At 46.1% G+C, this 12,995-nt stretch overlaps 1 protein-coding gene across 1 annotated transcript; it reads right to left on the reverse strand.

The window, feature by feature from the left end:
- Nucleotides 1-297: 297 nt before the first annotated feature.
- Nucleotides 298-12,536, reverse strand: DCAKD (dephospho-CoA kinase domain containing). The gene is made up of 5 exons (XM_079950022.1): nt 12,431-12,536; nt 8,798-8,915; nt 6,276-6,479; nt 4,184-4,271; nt 298-918 (listed from the first exon to the last, which is right to left on the reverse strand). Exons 2-5 carry the CDS (start codon nt 8,907-8,909, stop codon nt 633-635), a joined length of 690 nt encoding a protein of 229 aa, XP_079806148.1. The 5' UTR covers nt 8,910-8,915; nt 12,431-12,536; the 3' UTR covers nt 298-632.
- Nucleotides 12,537-12,995: the final 459 nt, after the last annotated feature.

A 12,995-nucleotide genomic window follows, 5' to 3' on the forward strand; every position in this document is an offset into this window, starting at 1 on the left:
CCTGCGGCGGGGTGTGCTCCCGCTGCTCGGTCCCAGCGCCTGCCAACCTAGCAGTTCGAAAGCACCTCCGGGTGCAAGTAGATAAATAGGGACCGCTTACCAGCGGGAAGGTAAACGGCGTTTCCGTGTGTGGCTCTGGCTCGCCAGAGCAGCGATGTCACGCTGGCCACGTGACCCGGAAGTGTCTCCGGACAGCGCTGGCCCCTGGCCTTTTAAGTGAGATGGGCGCACAACCCCAGAGTCTGTCAAGACTGGCCCATACGGGCAGGGGTACCTTTACCTTTACCTTTTTAGTAGCCAGCAAGTTTCATCCCCACCCACAGCCCCTCGGCCCAGCAGACCAAAATTCCTACCAGCTTTAGTTAACAACACCCACAACCCCTCAGGTGCGACTAAAATCTTTTGCAAGGGAGCCGTGTACAAAGATAGCCGAAAGCCGCTTTGGAATGAATGATGCCTCTTTTCACTTCCAGAGGCGTTCGGGAAGACAACAGGCTTGCTGCCTGGATTTGAGGTCTTTTGAGTCGTTCAGGCTGCAAAAAATACGGAAAGGTTCTGGGTTTATATTGCCCTTCCCAACGCAGAAGGGTTCGGTCCCCCTTACCTCTCCTGTCACCACCACCAAAAGCAAGTTAAGACATGAGCTGCCTCAGTAGGAAATACAGCAAGCCGCTAACCCCAGCAGCTGCTGTGAGGGCCAGGAGCCGCACCAAGAGGAAGTCCATGGAGTCCTCCAACGAGGAGTGCAGCTTCAAGACCTGCTTCCTCGTGGTCTCGACATCTCTCGAGTTGTCGATGACGTGGCCGGCCAGCTTGAGCTTTTGGTCCAGGGGCAGCTGGGCGGCAATGCGCGCTTCGGCCTCCGCCTGGGTCAACCTGTTCCGGCGCATCAGGCGGGACAACTGGCTCTGTGGGTCACTTGGCAAAGGAAGGGAAGAGGAAGTGAGAAGTCAGAAAGGGCTGTGAGTGTGTGTGTGTGTGTGTGTGTGTGTGTAAACCCCCCCTCCCATCTACCGTATTTTTCACTCTATAAGACGCACTTTTTCCCTTCTAAAAAGTAAGGAGAGTGAATGCAGGCTGCACAGCTATCCCAGAAGCCAGAACAGCAAGAGGGATTGCTGCACAGTGATCCCATTTATTGTTCTGGCTTCTGGGATTCAGAATATATATATTTTTTCTTGTTTTCCTCCTCCAAAAACTAGGTGCGTCTTATGGTCTGGTGCGTCTTATAGAGCGAAAAATACAGTATCTAGTCAAATCCTGCTGCTCTTACACACTCCAGCACGGCTAAGACATGGAAAAGCAGGGAGATACTATGGCCACATACACACCATATGTATGGGATGCGGGTGGTCTAAACCAGTGAGCCTCTTGGGATTGCTGATCAGAAGTTCGGCAGTTCGAATCCCCGCAACAGGGTGAGCTCCCGTCGCTCTGTCCCAGCTCCTGCCAACCTAGCAGTTCAAAAGCACACCAGTGCAAGTAGATAAATAGGTACCGCAGTGGCGGGAAGCTAAATGGCGTTTTCGTGCGCTCTGGTTTCCATCACGGTGTTCCATTGCACCAGAAGCGGTTGAGTCCTGCTGGCCACATGACCCGGAAAGCTGTCTGTGGACAAACGCCGGTTCCCTCAGCCTGAAAGCGAGATGAGCGCCGCAGCCCCATAGTCACCTTTGACTGGACTTAACCGTCCAGGGCTCCTTTACCTTTTTTTTTTCTTTTTACCTTTATGCCCTCCTCTTGGTTTCAAACGGTCATCTAGCAGGAAAAATGATATGCTGGAAACAGACTGGTCCAGCTAGCAATCACGGCTCCCCCCCCCCAAAAAAAAATCTGGGAGCTGTACTTTGCTGAGAGGTCCAGAGGGTGGCAACATGAGAACGGGCCTTTTCTGCGGTGGCTCCCCATTTGTGGAATGCTTCGCCTGGCGCCTTCATTATATAGCTTTAGGCGCCAGAAGAATATGTTCCTCTTCAACCAGGCCTTTGGCCGATTAATATTCTACAGACTTTTAAATGTGTCTGTTATTGTTTTGCTGCTTTGGTTTAATTATTTACTTGCGTTTTATCTTGTAGTTTATTCTGTGAACTGCCCTGAGATCTGTTGATGAGTGGCAGTATATAGTTTTAATATATATATATATATATATATATATATATATATATATATATGTAAACTGGATGCCTCACAGAGCTACAGTTCTCAAGAGTTCCCTGTGAAGAGGGGTTGACCGTTAAAACAGTCAGCAGTGTAGCTCTGTGAGAGGAACAAGGGCCACCCCTAATAACTCTCTGCACCCTTTAAGAAACTACAGCTCCCAGAATTCTTTGGGGGAAGCCACAACTGTTTCAAGTGGTGTCATAGTGCTTTAGGGTGTGAACATGGCCTATGAAGAGATCTGTGGGAAGGGTCATGGTCAAGCAGAGTGGGCTCAGTTGTCAAGGCTGAGTTCTGAGGGGTGAAGGACAAGGACCTCAACCAGCAAATCTGCTGAGGAAAAAGTAAACACACACACACACACACACAAAACCTGTCGAAGGATAGGTAAAGGTAAAGGGACCCCTGACCATTAGGTCCAGTCATGGCCGACTCTGGGGTTGCAGCGCTCATCTCATTTTATTGGCCAAGGGAGCCGGCGTACAGCTTCCAGGTCATGTGGCCAGCATGACTAAGCCACTTCTGGCGAACCAGAGCAGCGCATGGAAACGCCGTTTACCTTCCTGCTGGAGCGGTATCTATTTATCTACTTGCACTTTGACGTGCTTTCAAACTGCTAGGTTGGCAGGAGCAGGGACCGAGCAACGGGAGCTCACCCCGTCGCGGGGATTCGAACCGCCGACCTTCTGACCCTCTGTGGTTTAACAGGAACAGCTAATTAATTCCCTGAAGAGATACGTTTACCTTCTCCATCTAACTTGAGGATGGGACACCTCAGGCTTGGGGGCAAAAAGCAGCCCTCAGGGGCCTCTCCCTCTGGGATTTGGGTCTCTTCCTAGCCACACACCCCTCTTCCCAGGCCATCCCCATCACTGGTTCTGCTTTGCATGGTGCGTGATTGTTCCTGTGTGGCAGGACCAGATCCTTAAACTCTGATAATGCCCGTTGCTTGACGCGCGTGTGTGCACGCGCAGACACTAGCCTGTTACACAAAGGTAAGAGTTGCATTTGTTGCTCTGGTCACTTTTGGCTCTATCCTCACCCATCAGAGGCTTGTGGCCTCTGAAAGATTATCCAGACAGGAATGTGGCCCCTACAAAATAAACTTTTTATACAACTCTGTTCACAGGTTTGCAGGAGCTCCAACCCATTCCAAGGGTCAGTCCATTCGGAAGCGCAACAATATTCAGTGTGGCCGTTACAGTACTGCCCTTGAAAATGCTGCAGAAACAGAGTTTGGAATCTGTCAAGTGCATTTTGCACCTGGGTATCGGCCACCTGCGACCAGGTAAAGATGCCTGGGCACCAGGATGGTTCCTGATGTCGACCGCCATATGGAGGTGTATGCCTGGAGAACCTTGGATCTTGCCTGTTTTCACACACTTGTAGAATTCTATTTGTTATGTTTTACCTGCACAGATTTTGAGTCTGCCCCCAAAATGGCAAGTACGCATTTCATTCTGGCGACTGTAACCCTGGTTTTAAGGAGCAATTTGGCTCCTAGCTTATATATCTGAGTTTCTAACACTGTACAGTAGTCGTACCTTGGTTTTCAAACAGCTTAGTTCTCAAACGTTTTAGGTCCCGGATGCCGCAAACCTGGAAGTGACTGTTCCGGTTTGCGAACTGTTTTTGGAAGCCGAACGTCTGACGGGGCTTCCTGCAGCCAATCAGAAGCCGCACTTTGGTTTCCGAACATTTTGGAAGTCGAATGGACTTCCAGAATGGATTCTGTTCAACTTCCAAAGTACGACTGTACGAGCAACCAGTTATAATGGATTTGGTTCATCTGAAAGGTCACGTGGAAATCCCATGTAAGCAGAGCTTGGACAGCCATCTGTCATGTATGATCTAGTTGAGATTCCTGCATTGCAGGGACTAGATGACTCTAGTCTAAATTCTATGATTCCTGACTCAGTTCAGGAGCCAATGCATTCCAATGGGCATCCTCTGTCCTTTGTTGCATCAGACTGTCTGGCGCTTTTGTATTGTGACATAACGACATTGTTCCCTGTAATATCCTTACCAGTACACGAGAACGGTGTGTTTCATGAACTTGATCAGCGTGTTGGTTTCAAAAAGGAGTGGGATATCGAGGATCACATACCGATGGCCTGCGGAGGGGAGGGAGGTGAATTTTGTATCGCATATGTTGTAGAAACTGCAAGCATTCATTCCACACACAAACACACACACACAAAACTGCACAAGGAGTTTTGTGTAAAGCACTGCAAATTCAAGAATGTGTGTGATTTCATCCCCTTGTCAGATTCTGGAGTAAAATTTGGGTGGCTCCCTGCCTGAAATTGAAAGTGGAATTTTACAGTTGCAATCAGAACAAAGAGCGAGATTTCTTCAGAATAACTCTGAGTCAACGAAGCCAGAAGGCCTCATATGGACATAATATTGGATAAAGAATTAACGGAACAAGTGATGGAAATTAAAACCTCACACAGGAGAAGAAAGGAGAACTTCACCTGCGAATTTGCAAATTATTATATGTGTTAATGCGAACTGAAGTTAACTTTTGTAGCTGTGGTATAAGGGATTTTATCAAGAATGGATTGTATTTCATTTGAGCAAGAGTCTGGAGGCAGAATTAAAGGGAATCAGACCCTGAAGTACAGCAACTGGGAAGCCCCACAAGATTTATAATTGGCTATGTAATTGATTTGTATTTGAATTGGTATCGCTATTTGGTGTTAAGGTAAAAGGTACCTTTATTTGAGAGGGACAAGGGTGGCGCTGTGGGTTAAACCACAGAGCCTAGGACTTGCCGATCAGAAGGTCGGCAGTTCAAATCCCCATAACGGGGTGAGCTCCCGTTGCTCGGTCCCTGCTCCTGCCAACCTAGCAGTTCAAAAGCACGTCAAAGTGCAAGTAGATAAATAGGAACCGCTCCGGCGGGAAGGTAAACGGCGTTTCCATGCGCTGCTCTGGTTTGCCAGAAGCGGCTTAGTCATGCTGGCCACATGACCCGGAAGCTGTATGCCGGCTCCCTCGGCCAATAAAGCAAGATGAGCGCTGCAACCCCAGAGTCGGCCATGACTGGACCTCATGGTCAGGGGTCCCTTTACCTTTATTTCATGTTAATATAATATGGTGCATATTGGATTTTTGTAATTGAAAATTAATAAAAATTATTTAGCAACAACAAAATTGGACCAGGATCCATATAACGAACAAGGCACCGGGATATCATTTTTTTGACCAGGGAACGCTCCCCTCCTCTGGCTTCATGTGGCAAACTCCTTCGGAAGCACAGGGAAGTTCCCGCATTATAGTGCGCAGTTCAGAGGAGGAGCCGCTTTTATAATATTGCCACTAATTTGAATGACGGGAGTTGAATTACTCCAATTACCTTAATTTGCAGAAAAGTCTAGGTCTTCTGAAGAACAAAGCTTTGAAGATCACCAGTGAGGCTATTTTCCCAGTTCCCTAAACGCTTTCCCCTCTCATCTAAGGGGGTTATATTGGCCTTAGAAACTGGAAAACAGAGAGCTCTGGCTCTCCCTCCCACCCTGTCTGCTTTCAATGAGTTCCTCCTTGTGAGGAGACCCTTCTCTGCTACCCCGAGACCTCCAAAGCAGCTGGCGATATTATCAGGCCCTTGATTAGACAGATTTGTCAGCTGTATTTGTTACAGTTATCAGAGGAATGAAAGGGAATAGAGAGACGGTGCAGAAATCCCAGCTGTCAAACCATTCTTTTACCTTATCGAGTTCAAAAAGAGCTTTTATAAGAGCGCCCGGAAAAAGGGGGGGGGGGCTGGGGGTGCATGCAAGCATTTCTGAAGGTGTGACATTATGCACAATACTTCCCAAAGACTCTTTTGTGTGTGCTCTTTAAAGGCAACGTTAAGGGAGCAAAAATGCAAAGGGCAAGGATAAAGAAGGAAGGATTCTCAGGATGTAAGCAGTGAATGGATGAGCGCAAACACGGCACAAAGGAAGCAGCTCAGAGGCCTTTTTACAGTCCGTCCCCTCTTGGCCGGCAAAGAAAAATAAAATAAAATGCAGGGCAAAGGGAGACGATGCAGCTTTTGTCAGCGTGTATCGATGCCCAGAGGATTCCGCAAAGTAAAATAAAAATAAAAATCAACCTCACCAGTAGCTTACCCAGCATAAAGTATTTCAAAATCTGTTTTACCATCTCCTTCTGTATCTCAGGGTGAGTGATGGAATTCAGCAGCCGACGCTTTTCGGGCTGAGAGAAAACTATGCTTCCCAGAGCTTCGCGGTTGATCTCGCCGCTCTCCAGGAGAATTTCGGTGCCAAAGGAATGCACAATGCGCTGGTATGCCAGGAAGTGTGGCTGGACCACTGAGGAAAGATGGGTTAACATTAAGACTCCACCAGAGTTGCTTTCAATTTTTTGTCAGGGGTAGCACTGGGAAATTTGATCAGAGCCAAGGGGGACAGCAGAGACAAACCGCAAGTTGAGAAGTGTTGCTTGCGATAAGACAGTTTGTGTCAGTTCCTACATACGCTCATTCATGAATCCAATCTGTCCCAGTTCCCCGCTAATTTGCAAATTTTGGTTTTGGAAAACCCGCAGGAACATTTGTATTTTAAAAATGCTTTCTACCACAAAATGCATATTTAAATATGCACTGCGTCACGACGTATGCGTTTCTATCCTAATATGTGCATTTATCTGAAGCTGAGGCTCCAATACTTTGGCCACCTCATGAGAAGAGAAGACTCCCTGGAAAAGACCCTAATGTTGGGAAAGATGGAGGGCACAAGGAGAAGGGGACGACAGAGGACGAGATGGTTGGACAGTGTTCTCGAAGCTACAAACATGAGTCTGACCAAACTGCGGGAGGCAGTGGAAGACAGGAGTGCATGGCGTGCTCTGGTCCATGGGGTCACGAAGAGTCGGACACGACTAAACGACTAAACAACAACATGTGCATTTATAACGCATACTGAGCCTTTTCATTTCTTGGGCCGAGAAATTTGGAGATGTGTGAAATCTGACAGATAACCACATTCTGAGCTGCATATTAGTCCAGCAATTGCAGAACAGCTGGCATCAGAATCCACAGCAGCCCTAGCTTCAAGTGGCCCAAACTATTTGCAGACGTCCTCCAACTAGCAAAAAGACAGGTTCCAAGTGCTGTCGACGGAGGGATGAGACAAACACAGCTTCTCTTCCTCGCAAGCAGAAAGCCACATGAGCTTTCCCAAGCTTTCTGCAGTTATATCTCCTGCCTCCAGCAGCAATCCACAGGCTAACAAACAAGTGCACAAGATCTGCTCTATCGGAACAGACCAGTAGATCAGCATTCTGTCTTTCTAGCAGCAGTGAGTCAAATAAGTTTAGAAGCTCACAAGCATATTACATTACAGTTCCATGATTTAAAACTCCCGACGTAGTTTTATTTTACTCTTCGAAAGGCAATTGGTGGAGAGGATGGGGGGCTGAGTTTTCGTCGCACCTACAGGTACAGAATTTCTGCAGAGATAGTTTTTCTAGGTCAACAGCGCCTCTCAGGGGTGTGTGTGTGTGTGTGTGTGTGTGTTTTGAGATCAGGGCTGCAGCAGTTAAGCCAGACTTCCTCAACCTCGGCCCTCCAGACGTTTTTGGCCTACATCTCCCATGATCTCTAGCTAGCAGGACCAGTGGTCAGGAATGATGGGAATTGTAGTCTCAAAACATCTGGAGGGCCAAGGTTGCGGAAGCCTGGCTTAAGCCATGGGTAGGCAAACTAAGGCCCGGGGGCTGGATCAGGCCCAATCGCCTTCTAAATCCGGCCCACGGAGAGTCCGGGAATCAGCGTGTTTTTACATGAGTAGAATGTGTCCTTTTATTTAAAATGCATCTCTGGGTTATTTGTGGGGCATAGGAATTCGTTCATTTTTTTCCTTCAAAATATAGTCCGGCCCACAATATGGTCTGAAGGACAGTGGAACAGCCCCCTGCTGAAAAATTTTGCTGACCCCTGGCTTAAGCAAAGAATTAAGCCCAGTTCCCCAGTACTGCTGGGGACACAGGTGGCGCTGTGGGTTAAACCACAGAGTCTAGGGCTTGCCGATCAGAAGGTTGGCGGTTCGAATCCCCGCAATTGCTCGGTCCCTGCTCCTGCCAACCTAGCAGTTCGAAAGCACGTCAAAGTGCAGGTAGATAAATAGGTACCGCTCCAGCGGGAAGGTAAACGGTGTTTCCGTGCACTGCTCTGGTTCGCCAGAAGCGGCTTAGTCATGCTGGCCACATGACTCGGAAGCTGTACGCCGGCTCCCTCGGCCAATAAAGCGAGATGAGCGCCACAACCCCAGAGTCGGCCACGACCGGACCTAATGGTCAGGGGCCCCTTTACCTTTTCCCCAGTGCTGCAGGCCTAATCCAAATTAACCATCTATTCTTCCTCAGCAGTTTCTGTTTGAGGAAGAAAACCAGTATGTGGGTAGGCCCCAAGACAACTGGAAGATTGCATGGCAAGCAACATTGGCCTGGAATTTATTTATTTGTCTCATTTTTATCCCACAAATGGATCCAGGCCGAGAACCCAATAGTAGACCCAACAACAACTCCCTTGGGGATCCTGGAGGATCTATTGCCTCTGGCCAGCGGTCCACTGGCGAACAAAAGTGCATCTTCTGTTCACCCTCATACCAAGGAGAACAGGCTGGCTCACCTTGTCGGGCTATAACATCAGCATCAATGACAGCACAGCCCAGTTCCCGCAGCATAGCAACCACCGTACTTTTCCCTGAGGCAATGCCACCTGTTAGTCCTACCAGAAACATCCTGCCCTGGATGGAAAAGAAAAAAATACCATTAAGCGACAAAAGAAATGTGAAACTCAGCTTGTGCTCATTTGTAAACTTGGTTCTGAAGAGCTTCAACTTTTCCCTCAACCCACCTCACCACTTAACATCCTATCAGGGTGGATTTGACTTAAATCAAATTGATTCAAATCAGTAAGACTTGATTTAAATCATTTTTTACAGAAAGACTCGTTCTTGCTGGTATAATCTTAATATTTACAACCAGATGAAGGTTTCATTTTTGGAATAATAAATTTTCAGAGTAGTTTTTACAGTTATATCAAAAATTACTGATTTGGTTATACTATTAGAAATACATAGACAGATAATTATGAAATTATTGTGAGGTTTAATAAGTTAACTGTTTATATTTGGACAACTTTTCTGCTGTACTTTACTGGAAGGAGAAAAATAATCATTTCCTTAATAACAATTTAAACAATCTCTTTAACGAAAACAATAACATTATATAGCATATGTATCCATGTTTGTTAACTAATGTGGTTAAATGGTTTTTTAAAAACAAAACCTTTGAGTTTTATACACATGAAAAACTTAAAACAAATCCTTATTTCCTGATTAAAAGCCTTTGGTCTACAATGTAACTTAAACAGAAAACTATCTTTAGAAAGATTTTTCCTCCAAAAGCATTTTATTTTAAAAAATCCGATTTAAATAAAAAAACCTGATTTAATCTTTTTAAAAACCCGATTTTTAAATTTCATTTTAAAAAAAATCATTGATTTTTATCCATCTTATCTGGAATTTAGGTGTTTAAAAAATCACAAAGGGGAGAAAATAATCACTATATTTTTTAGCTGCTCCCTATCATTACAAGAAAAATAAAAACACAAAAAACCAACAATACATTTAAATGCAATTCAACCAGCATATCCGCAGTATTAAAACAGCAGCATGGATGACCAATAAAGCACACATTTTAAATATCATTTGAAAGAGGTAGAAGTTCAAAGCCTTTCAATACTGAGACAGCCAATGACAGATCCTTTGGGAGTGAGTTCCATAAGGAAAGGACCATCCCTTCTCCTCATGGCTGTCGAATTAAATGGATCTTAAAGGTGAGCCACTGAGTAGGGCCTCCAGTGCCGGTCTTAATCCAGGAGAAGCTTCATATGGACACAGGCAGTCCTTTATTTAATAACTTAACCAGGAACCATTTAGAGTTTCAAAGGTCAAAACCCAAGCTCTCTCAAGGCAAATATGAAAGATTAGGGGGATTGGTCAATGGGCATGGAGTTAAATGACCAGGTTCAAATTATCTGGTTTCTTCCACATAATGTAAAAAACAACACCTCCGTAACAAGCAGAAATATTACCTAAGGATTAGCATAGAATTGTAGAGTTGGAAGGGACTGTGAGTGTCATCTAGTTCAACGCCCTGCAATGCAAGAATCTTTTGCCATTTCTACAACGGTGGCAAAATACCAATACTCTTCCATTAGGGTAGTATTGTGAATTTTGTGGCCAATTTTGTGGTGGTGGTGTCGACAGGAAATCTTATTTTGGGAGTGTGATGGTGTATGTCTACAGTGAAATCTAGAGCGTCTTAAAATTTGAAATTGCCATGGGCTGAAGGAAGGTATACGATTTGAAGTTTCAAAATATAGTAATACCTTTATAATAATAATAATAATAATACTTTTATTGTCAATATACAACCTGAGTACAATGAAATTAACCGAGCCTCCCTCCCCCCCCAACACTCAATCTCATTGTACTCTGTGTGCTTGTCGCACAACACACCAACCCCAAAAGTCAGTTGCACTATATTATTTTCCGTTCAGCAGCCTAACAGCCCACAGATAGAAACTGTTTTTTAGCCTGTTGGTATGACTGATTCTATATCTCCTGCCGGAGAGTAGAAGATTAAAGAGGTGCTGGCTGGGGTGTGAATCGTCCCTGAGATTTTTTCTCGCTCTCCTATGGCATCGATCCCTTGCGATGTCATCTAGTGGGCTCAGGGACAGCCCATGATATGATGTGCTGCGTTCACCACCCTCTGTAAAGACTTTTTGTCCGTGGCTGTCAAGCCAACGTACCACACTATGATACAATATGAGAGGACACTTTCTATTGTGGACCAGTAGAAGGAGGTCATCAATTGTTGTTTAACATTGTTCTTTCGCAAGACCCCGAGGAAATGGAGTCTCTTCCTAACCACCTAAGTTACAATGTTTTTCCAAGTGAGATCTTCACTAAGGTAAACTCCCAAGAATTTAAAGGAAGAGACTATCTCCACACAATCCCCCCTCCTCCATATACAACAGGGCTAGTTTCCCTCTCTTCCTCCGAAACTCCAACACCATCTCCTTTGTCTTGCTAATATTTAGGTGCAAGTTATTCTCTAGGCGGGTGGCACTGTGGGTTAAACCACAGAGCCTAGGGCTTGCCGATCAGAAGGTTGGCGGTTCGAATCCCCGCGATTGCTCGGTCCCTGCTCCTGCCAACCTAGCAGTTCGATAGCACGTCAAAGTGCAAGTAGATAAATAGGCACCGCTCCTGCGGGAAGGTAAACGACGTTTCCATGCGCTGCTCTGGTTCGCCAGAAGCGGCTTAGTCATGCTGGCCACATGACCTGGAAGCTGTACGCCGGCTCCCTCGGCCAATAAAGCAAGATGAGCACCGCAACCCCAGAGTCGGCCACGACTGGACCTAATGGTCAGGGGTCCCTTTACCTTTACCTTTATTCTCTAGGCACCATGTACTGTAGATAGTTTTTGAACCTCCCCCTGTACGCTGATTCATCTCCACCTGTAATTAGACCCATTATGGTAGTATCATCTGCAAACTTAATAATTTGCAGTAGATGGATTTCAGGGCAAAGCCAGAGACCCTGTGTTTTTAAAGAAGGGTTCAGGGGAACCCTTAGGTCCTAACAAGAGCATGGCTCAGGCCCTCTGCAATACGTTACGGTGTCCCACCTCCAGTATCTCATATTATCCCAGCTTAACATTACTAATCAGTGAAGACTTTGCATTTGAAATCTGTGGCTCTTAAAAGAGAGAGAGAGAGGGCAAAAACTGGCAATAAGTCGTTTAACTTTGGAAAGGCAAGGTTGGAGTTTTGCAAAACGGAGATTCCTCCAGAGAAACCGGGAGAAAACAAATATAATTCACTGCTGTCTTCTGCCACAGATGTGGAGCCCCCTGCCACCTACACCTCCAAAATTTCTATTTAAAAGAGAGAGAGAGAGAGAGAGAGAGAGAGAGAGAGAGAGAGAGAGAAGAAGCGCTGAAGGATAGAACTGTCTGGCTACCCTGGAATCCCTTCCACTTAATCTCAGAGGCGAGGTGACTTGACTGCGGTGGCTCAACAGCGAACGCGGCGCGAGAACTCTGCACGTTCTCAGAAACCCTCGGTACGCCGCGCAGGAAATAAACCCGAACAAGCTTGTTCTCCCATGGGATATGCCTACCCTCCCAGCCCCCGGGTTCAGCGAAGGAAGGGTCCCGATCCTCGCGAAAACATCCCACACTCACCAGTTCGGTTCCGCCACCAAATGCTGACTGAGACCTTTCCCCCTCTCTCGTCGGCTTCACCCGTGTCCAAGTTTTCCGACTTCCTATTGGCAGAGGGAAGTCACGCCGGGAAGCCCAACCAATCGCTGCCACCGAGGCTGGGCTCTGCTTCCCCAAGCACGAAGCCATCGTCGCGATTTGAGGAAGAGAGAGGCGAGGAGCGCAAGGAATGGGCAAAGAATTCGAAAGGTTTCTAGGCGGTCAAAGCTAGTTTTAAAGCTGCTCCTCTTGGCCAGCGAGAAAGACTGAAGCTCCTTCACTGTATTCTTTTTCGACGCCTGCTAAAGGCATTCTTATTTAAACAAGCCTACCTTGAGGCTTAGAAAGCCTGTATGAATTTTAACTTGTTTGAGTCTGTTCATTCACGCTTTCATTCATACATTTTATTTATATGCCACTTTTCCACACACAAAAACAAATCATGCTTACAACCAAGAAACAGGAATGCATTTCAAACAAAGATTACAAAAAAACCCCCTATTCTATTGGGGTTCTAACTCTCTGTGTTTTAAATTATGGCGCAAAT

Source organism: Podarcis cretensis (genome assembly GCF_951804945.1).
Source record: "Podarcis cretensis genome assembly, chromosome: 13".
NCBI lineage: Eukaryota > Metazoa > Chordata > Lepidosauria > Squamata > Lacertidae > Podarcis > Podarcis cretensis.